The 16,229-nt window shown below is 38.3% G+C and overlaps 1 protein-coding gene and 1 long non-coding RNA gene across 18 annotated transcripts in view; one reads left to right on the top strand and one right to left on the bottom strand.

The window, feature by feature from the left end:
* ARHGEF33 (Rho guanine nucleotide exchange factor 33) overlaps nucleotides 1-16,229 on the top strand; it is a 120,656-nt gene that overhangs the window by 18,235 nt on the left and 86,192 nt on the right. For 14 of the 17 annotated variants that reach the window (XM_045054665.1, XM_045054670.1, XM_045054662.1 and 11 more), the window contains 3 exons: nucleotides 8,503-8,613; nucleotides 10,410-10,459; nucleotides 15,256-15,399. In XM_045054665.1, the coding sequence (XP_044910600.1) occupies nucleotides 8,589-8,613; nucleotides 10,410-10,459; nucleotides 15,256-15,399 (219 nt within the window). In that variant the 5' untranslated portion in view covers nucleotides 8,503-8,588. The remainder of the gene's footprint in view (nucleotides 1-8,502; nucleotides 8,614-10,409; nucleotides 10,460-15,255; nucleotides 15,400-16,229) is intronic. The other 3 variants (XM_023251936.2, XM_045054675.1, XM_023251938.2) reach the window with 1 other exon arrangement.
* Nucleotides 1-16,229, bottom strand: part of LOC111559855 — a 52,123-nt gene that overhangs the window by 17,338 nt on the left and 18,556 nt on the right. The window lies entirely within an intron of this gene.

Here is a 16,229-nt window from a genome sequence, read left to right as displayed (position 1 = left end):
TAGGTGTTGTGGTTGACATTACAATTTTTAAATTATTTTATTTTATTTTATTTTAGAGAGAGAGCACACAAGCAGGGAGGTGGGACAGAGGGAGAGAGACAGAGAGAGACAGAGAGAATGCTAAGCAGGCTCCATACTCAGAGTGGAGCCTAATGTGAGGCTTGATCCCACAATCCTGGGATCATGACCTGAGTTGGAATCAAGAGTCAGACGCTCAGCTGACTGAGCCACCCAGGCGCCCCCAAAAACAGAATTTTTAAAACAATATTTCATAGCCTCTGAATTGGTGGTTATAGCCCTCTTCTTTGTCCTATTTTGTATTCTTTCTTTTTCTCTCAATCTCCCTCTGTCTCATCAGACTTGCTGGAACTTTTCTCCTTTTACCAATACATTTAACCTGTTTGTTCAAACAGTTCGCAGAGCCCATATAGGAAGTAAGACATTTGTTTTAAAGTTTATTTAATTTTGAGAGAGAGAGAGAGCACGGGCAGGGGAGGGACAGAGAGAGAGAGAGAGAGAGAGAGAGAGAGAGAACCCCAAGCAGGCTCCACACCGTCGACGCAGAGCCTAATGAGGGGCTCAATCCCATAAACCTTGAGATCATTACCTGAAGCAAAATCAAGAGTCAGATACTTAACTGACTGAGCCACCCAGGCACCCCAAGAATACATCTTTAATGACAGTAAAAGTGGTTCCTTCTATTATAGTGTTTTGGAATCCTGTGTCATGAAGTGGCTTATTTAAAGATCTAGGCTAATAGAATAGTGGTCTTACTTGGAGCTACTTCTTGTGTAACTTTGAGTAAATACTTAATTGTTCAGAGCTTCAGTTTCCTTTGGTCCTGGGTGGTAACAGTGCCCTGCACAGCACTGTTGCAATGATCAAGTGATACAATGTAGGAGAACCTGCAAACTGCGACATATGTACAAACAAGGTCATGAAATATGCCATTTCATAAAACCTATGTCACTTCTAAGCTATAGAAAAAAAACAAACAACTACTTCCATAATTTTTTTCAAGCATTCTTCTACATCACAAAGATTTTAGAGATTTTCTTCTCTGAAAACATTTGCAGAATTTGTCCTGATGAATTACTTTAGTTTCAGGGGAAAATATTTCCTCATCACCCTCCCCCCAACATAAAAAGTTCTCATTCTACTAAATTAGAAATGTGCACTAAAGACCCATTCAATAAAGGACACTGAAATGGAAATTAGCTCAAGTCTGCTTTCAATTAATTTCAATTCCCCAAAGTGCCAAACTTTCTTTTTCTGTCACAGCAGTAATTGGAAAGTAATAGACAGTCCTAAGTTTTTGTGGTCTTATGCGTGTATGTGTGTGTGCGGTATACATTCTAGGTCAGTCTGGGGGAGGGTCAGGAGATTTTTCTCAGTACTCTTTAGGCTTGTAGTAACTTTACTAATATTATAAACTTTATTAATTTCATAAAATCTGGCTATAACTTCTTAGATTAATTCCTATTTCTCTATTGCAATAATTTTAGAGCCTTTGTTTTCAAGCAGCAGAAACCAATTTTATTTTATTTTTAATTTTTTTATGTTCATTCATTCTTCAAAGGCAGAGCATGAGTGGGGGTGGGGCAGAGAGAGAGAGAGAGAGAGAGAGGAAGACACAGAATCCGAAGCAGGCTCCAGGCTCTGAGCTGTCAGCACAGAGCCCGACGTGGAGCTCGAACCACAAACCGTGAGATCATGCATGACCTGAGCCGAAGTCGGAAGCTCAGCTGACTGAGCCACCCAGGTGCCCCTAGCAGAAACCAATTTTAAAAGGAAATGCTTCCCCACAAGCTGCAGTTTGTTTTCAGGCAAGAACAAAGAGACTCTAGTTGAAGGGGATGGAGAGAGGGGCCCGGGACTCCACGAGCTTGGTGGCTTTGTTTCTGTTCCCAAGGCAGGTTTGAAAAAGCCCGAGGGCTTTGAAGAGTACAGACTGAAAACCATTGCTCTATATAATAATCAGGCAAGGTTTAGTAACTAACAGACTTTTCCTAAAAACATTTTTCAAGGGTCTGCCAAGGCCCACACAGGTATTTTTAAAGGCTAGCACTGTAGAGATGGAAAGACAGGAGGAAGACTGGGGAGGAGTAGAAGCCATATGAACTTGGTGAGAGGAATGTGGCAGCATTTGATGGTTATTCAAAGGTAGGAAGTGATTCCAGGGCAATGAAGGAGAGAGCAGAGAACGGGCTCAGAGAGTGAGGGATTCCCACAGAAAATGAGGAAAAGACTGTAAGTAAGATCTCAAAGGGAATCTCAGAATGTAGTAAGTCTTTTCCTAGAAAAAGTCATACTACTTTTCCATGTAATCTTGTTGTTATCCTCCCTTTTAAGATGTGCCTTTCGATATATGTTAGTCATTAATATGACCATAGTGTTGGAACCAGTAATTCTTTTCTGGAAACCTTGCCTAAGGAAAAACAATGTCTTAAATATGGAAAGAAAAAAAACTATATTCCTTTTAATATTCATTTGTTATAGTGGAAACCAAAAAACTCTCCTAATGTTCAATAATTTGGGGGAACGAAAGACAACAATAACACATTTCCTTAAACAACTATCTTTCAGTAACTAAATATAATGGTTGTTAACTATTTGGAGAAAGCTGCAAGTGATAAAAGTACCAGCTCCGAAATCACAGAGACCTAAGTCGCAATCCTGGCTCCCTCTGCCATTTTTTAACTATGATCCTGGCTCTAATATTACCTCCTTTTTCCAAGTCTCAATGTTCTCATCTATAAAATGAGGATAATAATACGTGTTCAACAGGACCAATATGAGGATTCAATTAAATGTGACAGTATAAATAAATATGAAGCATAGTGATTGGCACATAGCAGGTGTTCAATAAATGTTATTTCTCTCTCCACCATTCTTTATAAGGCACATGGAAAGATGCTTATGCTCTATCAACAGATTGGTTGACAAACGTAAGGAAATACATGGTTTCCTAGGAAAACATAAATTACAAAATTAAGCAGAAAAACTGAATAGAGCAATTACCTTTGAGCAAGATCTGTCTACCTTTTTAAAAAAGGCACCAGGTCCAAGCGGTTTCATAGCTATACTCTATCATCTTTTAAACACCAGATAATTCCAACTTAAGTGAAAAATTTCTAAATTATAGGAAAAGATTGAAAACTCTCTAATTCATTTTAAGAAGCTAGCATAACCTGAATGCCAAAAAAGAATAAAAGACAAAAAACAATAAACCTCCCACAGATCAAAATCATTTATGAATATAGATACAAAATGCCTAAATATTAACAAATAGAGTTCAGTGTACCAAAAGAGGTGTACTTACAGCCAAGCAAATATTATAGGAATGCAAGGATGATTCAACATCAGGGAATCAGCATAATGCATTAAAATAATAAAGGAGAAAAAAGCAATTCTATCAATAGCTCTTGAGAGGACTAATAAAATATAGTATCCATTCCTAATAAGAAATTTTAGTAAAATAGAACTAAAAGGAAATTACTTAAGTATGATAGAGATGATTTACCAAATAAGAAGCATCATTCTAAATGACTTTAAAGACATTTACATTAAAATCAGAAAATGGATAATGATGTCCACTATCACCATTATTAGTAAACATTATTCTGGAAGCTCTAACAAATACAATAAGGTAGGACAATGAAATAACCAGTATAAACATTTGAAAATAAGGATAAAAATCACCTAGAAAGCGAGCACCTGGCTGCTTCAGTTGGAAGAGCATTTGACTCTTGATCTTGGAGTCGTGGGTTTAAGTCCCACATTGGGTGTAGAGATTACTAAATAAACAAACAAACAAACAAACAAACAAACTTTAAAAAAAATTAGAAAGCTGAATAAATACTCATTTAAAAATCTTCCATAATTAATAAAGGAATTTACTAAGGTGGCTAAATGTAAAATAAATATGCAAAGAAATAGAGAATACAAAAACCAGCTAGAAGTAGAAGTGAAAAAATACCATTTAAAATAGCAATAAAAAATACTTAAGAATGAATTTCACAGGAACAGTACCAGATCTTTAAGAAAAAAACAATAAAAGGGGCGCCTGGGTGGCTCAGTCGGTTAAGCATCCGACTTCGGCTCAGGTCACGATCTCACAGTCCGTGAGTTCGAGCCCCGCATCAGGCTCTGGGCTGATGGCTCAGAGTCTGGAGCCTGCTTCCGATTCTGTGTCTCCTTCTCTCTCTGCCCCTCCCCCATTCATGCTCTGTCTCTCTCTCTGTCTCAAAAATAAATAAAAAACGTTATAAAAAAAAAAAAAAAGAAAAAAACAATAAAATCTGATTGAAAGACCTAAAACAAGATCCAGTCAAATGGAAAGAATATACATGTTCAAGGATGACAAGATCTGATGTAAGAAAGTATCAGTTCTCCCAAATTAATATATAAACCTAATGCATTTCCAATGAGAATTTAAATTTTTTTGTAATGGGTAAAATGACTTTGGAGTTCATTTATTCACATGGAAAAATAAATGTCAGGTAAAGCAAATTATAAAAAAAAAATAATAGTTGACTTGCCTTACCAAATATGTTTAAAACACAGAAGAACAGCCATAGTTTGTGGTTTGGGAACAGAAATAGATCAGAATAGGATAGAGGACATATAAAAGATCTCTGTGTGACAAAAGTAATATTCAATTCCATGAAAGAAAAGGATGGCTTATGTAATGGCTGGTGCCAGTACAAGTGACCATCCATCTGGAAAATAAAGAAATTAACACTCCCTTGCACCATATATTATAATAACAAGTTCCAAATGAATGAAACACTTAAAAGTAATGAAAGCCTGAGAAGAAAATTTAGGGAAACATACATATAAAATCTTGGGGCTGCATAGAGCTTTTTAAAAAAAATTTTTAAAAATGTTTATTTATTTTGAAAGAGAGATAGAGAGCAAGCAGGGGAGGGGCAGAGAGAGGGAGATAGAATCCCAAGGAGGCTCTGCACTGTTAGTGCAGAGCCTGAAACATGGCTCAAACCCACAAACTGTGAGATCATTACCTGAGCTGAAATCAAGAGTCAGATGCTTAACTGACTAAGCCATCCAGGAGTCGTAGGATACAGAGAACTTTTAAAGCAGCTCAAGAAATCAAGAAGTAAATTAGGAAAAAGTTCTATTTGACTTCATAAATTAAAAAATGTTTTAATAGCAAAAGTGACTGCAAAGTCAAAAGACAAAAAAGACAGTTGGGAAAAATAACTAAAATTCACATGACAAATAAAAATCTAATCTCTAGAATATAAAAACTCTTACTAATTGATAAGGAAAAGACAGATGACTCAATGGGAAAATATGCAAAGCAGAAGAATAGGTAATCCCCAAACAGCAAATCTAAATGTACAGGAAGGACACGTAGAGGTGCTTGGTAACTCCAGCAATCAGCAAAAGTAACAATGAAATATCCCTTGTCACACTCATCTGACTGGCAAGAACTAAAAAGTGTTAACATCTACTATTGGCCGGGATGGGATGCAGGAGAAAAGGTACTCACACAGTTTTCCTGGGGGATATGGGAACAATTACAGCCTTTTTGTAAAGCAGCCTAGTCATATCTATTAAAATCCCACATAATTAAAAGTAAGGCTCTATGCACCAAGCTGTTTGTTGTGGCATTGTTTGCAGTGGCAAAATAATGGAAATAGAGGGAATGTACATCAATACAGAAATGATTAACATAGGTCATTCACACCTCAGGTATTGTGCAGCCATGAAAAACAATTTATTAGCTCTACACCCATTAACTTGGAAAGACTGCCATGAAAGAAATAAGATGCAGGGAGGTGGAGTGGGATACTACCATGACATGTATGTTCTGTATATATGTTTGTACATGGTGATATGAAAGTGGAGAGAAGAGTGGAAAAACACCGGCAGATTGTTAACACCAACTGGGACTGGGGAGGAATGCCACTCTCTGCTAAAGTGACCACCACAACAAAAAAAACCATGAGTAACAATGATCCAGTTAAAAAAAATTTTTTTAATTAATTTATTTAGAGACAGAGAGAGGAGAGGAGGAGCAGAGACAGAGAAGGAGAAAGAGAGTCCCAGGCAGGCTCTGTGCTGTCAGTGCTGAGCCGACGCGGGGCTTGAACTCATGAACGGGGAGATCATGACCTGAGCCGAAACCGAGTCGGATGCTTAACTGACTGAGCCACCCAGGTCGCCCAACAATGATCCAGTTTTTAAAAAGAAAGTAAAATGCTCGTGCTATAATGCAGGTGAAATAGTAGATACAAGTAGGTCCATGAACAATCATGTAAAACTAATTCAAGAGAAAGAAAGATGGGCAGGCAATACAACTAAATGATCATCATGGCTACTTAAGTGAAGGCATTAGAGTTGTCTTTTCTGTGTTTTCCAAATTTTCTCTAATGTAGTTTTGTTACTTCTGTAATTAAATATATAAAATAAAAATTCTTATTTACCCTATATTAACCACACTCTTTTGGTTATGTCTTGAAATCCATGACCATGTGTACATATGTGAGCTTGATGATGTCCTAACTCTGAAAATGTGTAAATTTACACTATATCTATGATATATGAATGGTATTTTTGGTTTGTTTTCAATGACTTGTAAATTAGATAACTAAATCCCTAGGAAGTAATTAGCCATAAAAACATGGCTTTACATATTTCAAGCTTTTTTTCCTTCTAAACAGTAACAGAAATCACTTCTAAAAGTCATTTTCAAAGCTGTGTGGCTTTGGGCAGGTCATTTCTCTTCCACTCTCCAGACCTCAGTTGCTTCACCTATAAATGATGAAGCTGGATGAAATAATTTTCTCAGGGCCTTTGGCTCTAACATTTCATGATTTAATTTACATACATCAAAGAATGCATTAGTTGTCAAACAAAGGAACAGCTGCTAAGGAGAAGAAAGTTTTCATCTCAGTAACACTCACATCAGCTGTAAAAGACATTCAGATAACTAGAGAAGATGCTCTACCCTGACATAATGTTCATGCTCATGTGAAAAGGGTGTAAGATCCCAAAAGTATATAGCCTTGATTTTCTTGATATCCCTCATTTATAAATTATTATATGTTGATCAATCATTGGAAAGGATTAAAGTTCTAGATGGCCAAAAAGAGGTCCAACATCCACAACACTGACATTTAATCGCATTTTGAACCCGCAGCTATGTGTCCAATGGTCGCTACAACCAGGCCACATTCGATAAGCACCTCCAGTGTGTAGTCTGCCAGATGCTGAAAGTGGGAACAAGGTCATCCAGGAGCTTACTGTGTGATGTATTGGCCTTCATACTTGCTCAAGTTTTTTTTTTCTTTAAAAAAATTTTTTTAATGTTTATTTTTGAGAGAGAGAGAGAGAGAGAGAGGCAGAGCACGAGCAGGGGAGGGGCAGAGAGAGGAGACACAGGATATTAAGCAGGCTCTAGGCTCTGAGTTGTCAGCACAGAGCCTGATGTGGGGCTAGAACCCATGAACTGTGAGATCATGACCTGAGACGAAGTCAGATGCTTAACTGACTGAACCACCCAGGTACCCCATCAAGTTGTTTTTTTCTTAAGATGATTTCCCTGAACTATATAACCTATTAATAAAATCAATGGGCCTAAAGTAATTGATATGATCCAAAAAAGAATATATTAAAAACTATACATTAAAATTTTTTAATTTTTTAAACTTTATTTTATTTTTTAAATTTTTATTTGAGAGAGATAGAGTGAGCAGGGGAGGGGCAGAGAGAGGGAGACAGAATCCCAAGCAGGCTCCACGATGTCAGCACAGAGCCTGACATGGGTCTTGAACCCACAAACTGTGAGATCATGACCTGAGCATAAATCAAGGGTTGGATGCTTATCTGACTGAGCCACCTAGGTGCCCCTAACTTTTTTTTTTTTATGTTTATTTATTTTTGAGAGAGTGCAAGTGGGGGAGGGGAGAGAGAGGAGAACAGAGGATCTGAAGCAGGCTCTGTGTTGACAGCAGTGAGCCTGATGTGGGCTTGAACTCATGAACTGTGAGATCATGACCTGAGCTGAAGTCAGACGCTCAACCGACTGAGCCACCCAGGCACCCCAGTTAACTTTACCTTTTATTTATTTTATTTATTTTTAATTTTTTTTTCAACGTTTATTTATTTTTGGGACAGAGAGAGACAGAGCATGAACGGGGGAGGGGCAGAGAGAGAGGGAGACACAGAATCAGAAACAGGCTCCAGGCTCTGAGCCATCAGCCCAGAGCCCGACGCGGGGCTCGAACTCACGGACCGCGAGATCGTGACCTGGCTGAAGTCGGACGCTTAACTGACTGCGCCACCCAGGCGCCCCTAACTTTACCTTTTAAACTAGCTATGAACTTAGTATCTTCACTCTTCTGAAATTACATAAACCTCAAGTTGCCTCTAATAGCTGTGTTCATTCCAATCATTTTAAGTTAGCACATAAAGTAAGTCCAGTTACTTCACCAGTTCTGCCTGCTAACCCTTCCTGTTGATTTCAATGGGCAGGTCCAGAGAAGAAGGGGTGGCCTGATCCAGGGACAATGAAGATGGAATGCTGAAGAGTAAGGTGGAGGAAAGAAGCAACAGGCACCATGGAAAAGACCAAAACAAAGCAAGGTTAGATTTTTTCCAATGTCTTGCTTTAGATCTCAGAACTTAAGAAATGTAGGTTTCAGTCTTCTTTTGCCATTGTATCAAAACATGAGAATAAGTTGCCTTGGCTAGTCTCATTTCCTTATTATATAATGACACAAAGAGCACAGACTTGGTGCTGGAAAAGCAGGAAATGCTGTATCTATAATTTGGTGTGAGTTGTTATCTTATTTTTCTTAGCAATAACTTTGGGACTTGCTTCAGAGCAACCTGCTGAATAAGGCCAAGATACAGATTCAACTAATAAACACCCAACACCTTCTAGGTTAGCCTAGAAACATAAGTGCTCTCTCTTTTCATCTTTACCGTATAGAATCAACCATACAGAAGTAGTTTCTGTCATTCTCTCCAATTTACAGATAAGGAAACAGTCATAGAGATGTCAGGCTACAATCACAAAGTGTCAAAGTTTGATCTGGGAGCCTGGACTTGGTTCCCATGTTCTGGTTCTTGCCATGGTACCAGGCTGTTGGGACATAGTATAAAACGGGCTAAGTAATCTTTACTCAGACTTGTGTGGGGAGTTGTGGTGGTCTTAAACCATCTAGATTTTATAGGAACAGCCTTCTGTCTGTGTAAGCTCTGGGCTGAGGTTATATATTATTTATTATTTATATTTATTTAGAGGTTGGCTCCTCTAAGGAAGGGTTTTCTGTACCACCATATCTTAAGTGAACAATATATACATCCACACAACCAAATATTCGCAACCATGGCTTAAAAAAATTTTTTTTTAACATTTATTTATTTTTGAGACAGGGAGAGACAGCATGAACGGGGGAGGGTCAGAGAGAGAGGGAGACACAGAATCTGAAACAGGCTTCAGGCTCTGAGCTGGCAGCACAGAGCCTGACGCGGGGCTCGAACTCACGGACCGCGAGATCATGACCTGAGCCGAAGTCGGATGCTTAACCGACTAAGCCACTCAGGCGCCCCAACCATGGCTTTAATCTATAAACTGCAGAGTGACACAATGGAGATATAGCTAAATGGATGAGCAAATGAGCTGCATGTTTTACTTGGATTGTCCTTCTTCATGGCCAACCAGTGTGGTTCTGCAAGGTACACTGTAAGCCGACCTTTTTTCTCCCTAGTTTGTAAGTGGTTTTTACAACCTGCTATTTCCTTCGTATTTGCCCTGTGTTTCTCAGTCTTTAGTGTTGCCAATACTATTTTCTTTCTGCCTGCATCCTTCCCAGAATCTTTCCTTTGACAATTCCCTTCTACCAACCCTCTTGCCCAGGAAGACAGTAAGATTGCCTTAGGTGATCTGGGCAGTGACAGCAGGGGAGAGCTCAGAAGTTTGGCAAGGACATTGTATGCAGGCCTCCTGAGAACAACACAGTGACAACTAGACAGGTGCTGGGGCAGCCTTCCTAATTGTAGAATACCCTCTCAAGTAAACTTCCACCAGCCCCAAGGACAGGAGGGAAACCTTCATGGGCATTCCCTTCTGGCTGATTAATGAGCATTCATCATTCAGTTTCGTTGCAAAACTTGCCCACTGTGGTAGGACATTTTTGTTTTGTGTTGTTGTTTTACTACAAGAAAGAGTTATATCAGATAGATACGGTTTGGTCATTAGGATGTGAATCTAGAAACCACCTACACCAGCTTATGTTTTGTTCTTGTATCATTGGTTTCTTGTCATGCAGCCACAGATTTAAGATCCTAGAAGTCCCCTTATTCCCTACGTGTGTGTGAAGGGGATAGGGACAGAATGAGTCATGTCCATTGAACAAAGCTCTTTCTTCCCACAGGAGAGAATGAACATATACCAATGAATAATCCTTCCACACAGATTTACCAGGTAAAGACAACTTAGATTGTTTTGAACACTCCTATATGTAATAGTGATGACTGTCATTTATGTATAAAGTTTTCCAGCACTCAACAATTGCTTCCACATTTGTCATTGGTGTTTGTTAACTTAACAAGACTGAGGTAGGCGGGGCAGAGAGCACCATTCACATTGTACTTTTGAGCAAACTGATTTTTGAAGGACAACTTATCCAGGTTATAAATTACAGTGCTACCCGCCACCGCCCCCCCCCCCCCCCCCCAATCAACTCTGCTTGTCTCGCCTGTTGCCACCATCACTATGGCCATTAAACTGTGCAATAACATTTCCGTAAGAGAGAAGGAGAAAGCAAGGTCTGTTTTTTCTTAGTTTGCTATTTTAGCAGAGAGCATTAAGAACTGAAAGGGGGTTAACATTGCAAATGTTCAAATATGGTGACAGAAAAAAATTTAAGCTCCTTTTAAACAATGGAAATAATTTACAAGAAAGATAAAAATTCTTCAAAACATTTTATAATATATTTGCAACAAGGGTCGCATCGGTCTGCTTTGGCTCTCTAAACAGTGTTTATTTGGCTTCTATCTCTAAATGTAAATTTAAAGTAAAATTCTGTCCTTAAAAATCATGGAAGTTTATTCTGATATAATATGTAATATAAAAGCAGCTTGGGCTAGGAAAATCCATGCTCCTCTCTAGAGTTAAGGCACTGTTATCTGGAAAGCATGAGAAGGAAGAGACAATTGACAAGGCTTGGTGGAGGCTGGCAGAAAGGGTAATTTCAAGTTGGCCATAAGACTTTAACCTGTGGTAAGGATAAAGAGTGGTCTCCTGAAAAGAGATACAGGAATCCAGAAGAGTGGAGAGTTTTGGGGGGAAATGTTATTTAGATTTGTTGAGTTTAAGTGATAAGTAAAGTGAAAATAACAATAGTTCCCAGAAATATGTAAGATATCATCGCTGTGTGCCGAGTCAGAGCAAGCCAACACAGGATTATGAAAACATTTCTGTAATCATATTGCTCCTAGACCAAGACCAGCAATGGAAAGGGGTAGAGGAAACAGCCTCATTTCAATTTAATACATATTTATTGAGCAGTTACTATGTGCAAAATCAACTGCTTGGCCTAATGAAAAATAAAACAGATGCAACAAACATTCACAATTGATTTTTAAATGTCCACCACCTGGAAAACATATACAATAAATAGCTCACACAAGGCAGGCCACTGGAAGGATTACACAGAGGCATTGATATGGGGGAGTGATGAATGAATATTGGCTGAAGGATTTCAATGAGGCATTTAAGGACAAGTTGATCATTTGGTAAGTGGATATGGGGAAGGGTATTTCAAACAGAGGGGCCAGCTTGAACAAAGGCCTGGAAGCAGGGGTCAGTCTTTCCTCAGTGCTAATTTGATGCCTCACTCATCTATGACCTTCAAATGCCTTCCCTGCCCACCTCCACTCTGTTCACATCTGACCTGTGTATGCATTTGAATGAGTGTGAGTATGTCTTTAAACTGAGGTATGATTTAAAATCTATTATAGGTTTTATGTAGGTCACTCCCTGAATGTTGGCTAAATATAGCAGCAGCGGGGGGTGGCCTCATTCTCTTATTGTATCACAAATCCAAGTACATCTGTTCACAGTGGAACAAATGAAGCAGTGGAATGAAGTTGGTCTATATGACCTCTGTGATGCTGTGATTATAACCCCATCCTTGTTTTAAAAGAACGCTTCCTAAATCCCAGTCTGTTTACTCCAAGCAACATTTAACCAAAAGAAGATGAAAGAGAAGTAAAGAAGAAGAGGAAGAGGAAGGAGGGAAGCAGGGAGAGGTTAACTATAATAGAATACAATTTACAGCAAAAAGGGAGAGCAAAATATGACATTTGAAGCAAAATATGATATTTCAGCCATTTTCTATGTCTTTATTTTATTTTCTTGATAGACCCCAATCCCTACCTGAAATTATAGCAAATATTAACTTGTTTCTTTCTTTCTTTTCTTTTCTTTTTTTTTTTTTTTAATTGTGTGTCTCCTTCTCTAGAATGTAAGCTCCAAGGGCAGGGATTTAGTACGTTTTGCTCTCTGTTGTATTCTCAGAAGAAAGTACAGTGCCTGGAATATAATGCATGTTCAATAAATATTAGTTGAACGAATGAATGAATATCTGCAAGATGTATATATTGCTTTGAGCCAAGAGATCTGATGCACTTATTCAGTCTGGTGCCAAATGATGTTTGGAAAATTGTCTGGTTCTTTTGGGGAAAATTGTCTTGTTCTTCTTTGGGAAAAAAGGAAAAGAAAAGGAAGACATCCTTACTTCATACCCCAATCAAAATAAACTAAAAAATGGATTAAAGGACTAGAAATAAAAAAAGTCAAACCATAAAAGTTTAGAACTAGTGAATATTTTTCTTGTATCTGGATGTGAAATGTCTTTTTAAGTAAAACAGCACTGGAGGAAATCACAAAGTAAAGGGCCAGAGAGATTTCACCCACATCACAATTAAAAATTTTCCCAACATAAATATATTTTTAACAAATTCAGAGGCAAATAACCAAATGGGAAAACTTCTTACAAGAAAATATCATAAGGGTTTAATGATATAAAGATAGTTGATACAAGTCAGTAAAAAAAGGAAACTTCAGAGATCTCAGTAGATTAAGGGCAAAGGACACAGACAGTCTACCAAAGTAAAATTACAGATGGCTAATAAATAGAAGATTGAGGTTTTCAAAGCTGACAACAATCTAATTAGCAAATAATGAAATAATATTTAGTTCTGATGAGTGTGTGTAAATTGGTGGAAGCTTTCGTAAGAATTATTAGTTAAAATACAGTGAAAGTATTAAAATGTTCATACCTCTAATTGGCTTTCTGTTCTTTGGATGGACTTGACCTCCTTGGTGAGTAAGGAACATTGACCCAATCAGGTCATGGAAGGCGACAGGAGAACGAGCACTACTATCTCCCAGTTCGTTCCAGAAGTATTACCAGAACAGGTGAATCTGTGTGGATACACTGACTGTCCTTAGCTCACATTCCTTTTGATTGGAATCCAATCCATCCCACTTCAATCTCATCCTTTGTCCACTGTACATAGGCCTCTCAAAGTTTACCCAATCTCTTTTCCAGAGTCAGATTGTGTTGCTTCAGACTGATTACTTCCGTTTGCACAAGGATTCTTTAAAATAACAGTCCATTAACATGAGCAGCGCTGGTGGAATCTGCCAGTCAAGGCAACAGATGTGGTAACTGCACCATTTAGATCAGCTCAACTCTTGCCTGATGATGTGAATTCCAACTGTGTTTTTGGCTTACTTGTAGGGATGTAAATCCTGTAGCTTCTTCCACTTATATTACTTATGTTTTATGTATTTTATCCAAGACATGTTTTTCTAAATACACTAATTTTGCCCTTTAGGTCAAATACTGCCTAACATCCTTAAACTCACAGTAATTTCATATTTAGGAATTTATCCTAAGGCAATAATCTGAAATACATACAAAGCTTTAAATAAAAAGCATTATATGCCAGCACTATCTATAATATTGAAAAGTTATTAAAAGTTATAGATTTCCAAGAAGACTGAATGGGTAAACTCTGGCACAACCATAGGATGGAATATTGAGTGGCCATTAAAAATAGAAAACATTTTGAAGGCTATAGGAAAAGGCTTATAAGAGTGTTTGGCAAAAAAAGGAGGGGCAGAATAAAAATATATCTGTAGGGTGATTTCAACCATATAAATGTCTGCACTTACATTCATAGAACAAAGCAGAAGGAAATGTGCCAAAACATTCGTGGTTATATTAAAGTAAGGAGATTCGAAGAGATTTTTTTTCTTTTTTCTTTTTGTCTGTAATGAAAAGAATTTAAGCCAATGAATTATGTGCCAAAAGGACCCCTAACTGAAAAACCATGGGAACCAGTCCTACAGCAATAGGTTTCATCATTAAAATTGTCATTGTAAGTTTCCAGGATTTGTAAGTCCTATTCGAGCCTCAGTCTCTTTTTGCCATTGGGGAATATCTTCTAACACCAGAGAAATTAGTTCTACTAGGCCTGTGGTGCATTCGGGGATGGATAAGATAAATATCCAGCATGCCACACTTCACATCAGCTTCCATTAAGAATGGAAGAATGGAAGTAGAATGACATTAAGGATCAACTTCTCTAGGGATTGTAGAGGAGTAGATTTGGGAAATTTGCTCTTGACCATTCGGGCAACTTGCTGCTCACTTTGTGTTTTAAATTATTACATTTATGGGGATTGATAAAGAGGCCTAAAATTAAGAATATGAAAGCTGGCAGAAAGACCACATTTGCTCTCTATAAACCCTGGTTTAGGGGGAAACCAAAGAAATTATGTTGGCATCCTTGCCAGCATGTGCTGCTTCTCACAGAGCCTTTAGTCAGGTGTCGAAGGAATTCAGCCTGCCTTCTGGAGTTTTTTCAAATCTTGACATTTATGACTCAGCAGGGTTCTCAAGGCACAGGCCCAGTCCCCCGAATTTGCCCCATAGTAGTCTTTGACCTTGATAATGGGACAGAATGAAGAACAAGTCTGTGTAAAAAACAAGTGGGAACAATTTGCATAATGTATGAGAATTTAGTCTGAGGGATCTTTGGTGGAAAAAAACTGGAAGACATTGATTAAAATTCACCTTGAGAAGAGTTAAGAAGCCAAGAAAGTAAAGAAAATTGAGAAACAGAAATTAAGAACAGGAAATAGGAAGAATTCGGACTCCTCTCCCCTATTTCTTTGAGCCTAAGATGCCCTCTGTGGTACCCTAGGCTTCGAAGTACAAGTCTTCCCTGAACCTGCCTCCAGTGGGAGCCCGTCTCCAGCGGCAGGATGGAGGGATCATAACCTCTCTAGAGCAGCTTCATGAAAAAATCAACGAGATGAGGAACGTGTTCAACTCGCTGGAGAACAAGGTAGACACCCATTTCTAATCCTTGGGGTGGGCTGCGGGCTGTCAAACAAGAGAGTTGAAGAGACAGCAGAGAAAAGATGTTAAGTCCATGTCCTGGGAGTATTTTTCATTCACAAAGGAATGGCCAGTTGGTACTGGAAAACCAGTCCATAGCAGCTAAAGACATTGAGCCCCACGCATCTTAAAAGTGACATGTGTCTCAGGTGTGTGATTGTGCTCACTTTTGGCATCTCCTCCCTGTCTGATCAGTGGTTGTGAAGCCGTTTATAAAGCAGTAGTGTTACTTCAGTGGTAGGTACCCAAGGGGCTCAACGTAATATACGGGAAGGAAATGGGCTCATAGCTAAAATGGTTTCAAAATTCCCAAAGTCCCCATACAACCTGGCTGTTAGGGAAAACTTAATTTTTTTTTTTTTTTTTTTTTTTTTTTTGAGAGCTGGGGTTCTACAGGTGAGGAAAAGTTTCCCCCGAGGATCCTACTGCTGCATTTTGCTGCTGGGGAAAACTCTACACATCCACCTAAGGGAGCAGTGATAATGAAACCTATTTCTGTCGGATAGTGGTTCCCTTTCTTTTCAAAGAGGAAACCTGAGAGAATTTCAGAGCACCTGAATGAATGTCAGGTTTCCTTCCTTCAACTTTAAAACTTGCATAAATTTTGCTTTGATATTATATACTGTTGATTTTTTTCAATTTTGTTCACAGAAGATGAATTTACATAATGAGAATTACCAGATCAAAAGCAGTTGAGCTGGTGATTCAATCCATTCTGATGACTAGATTAGGATGTGTACTAAAATCCATCATGAAGATTAATTAAAATTAAAAATG

The sequence above is a fragment of the Felis catus genome, chromosome A3, assembly GCF_018350175.1.
Source record: "Felis catus isolate Fca126 chromosome A3, F.catus_Fca126_mat1.0, whole genome shotgun sequence".
NCBI lineage: Eukaryota > Metazoa > Chordata > Mammalia > Carnivora > Felidae > Felis > Felis catus.
Note: the sequence above shows the minus strand (reverse complement) of the source record. Positions and strands in the feature narration are given on the sequence as shown.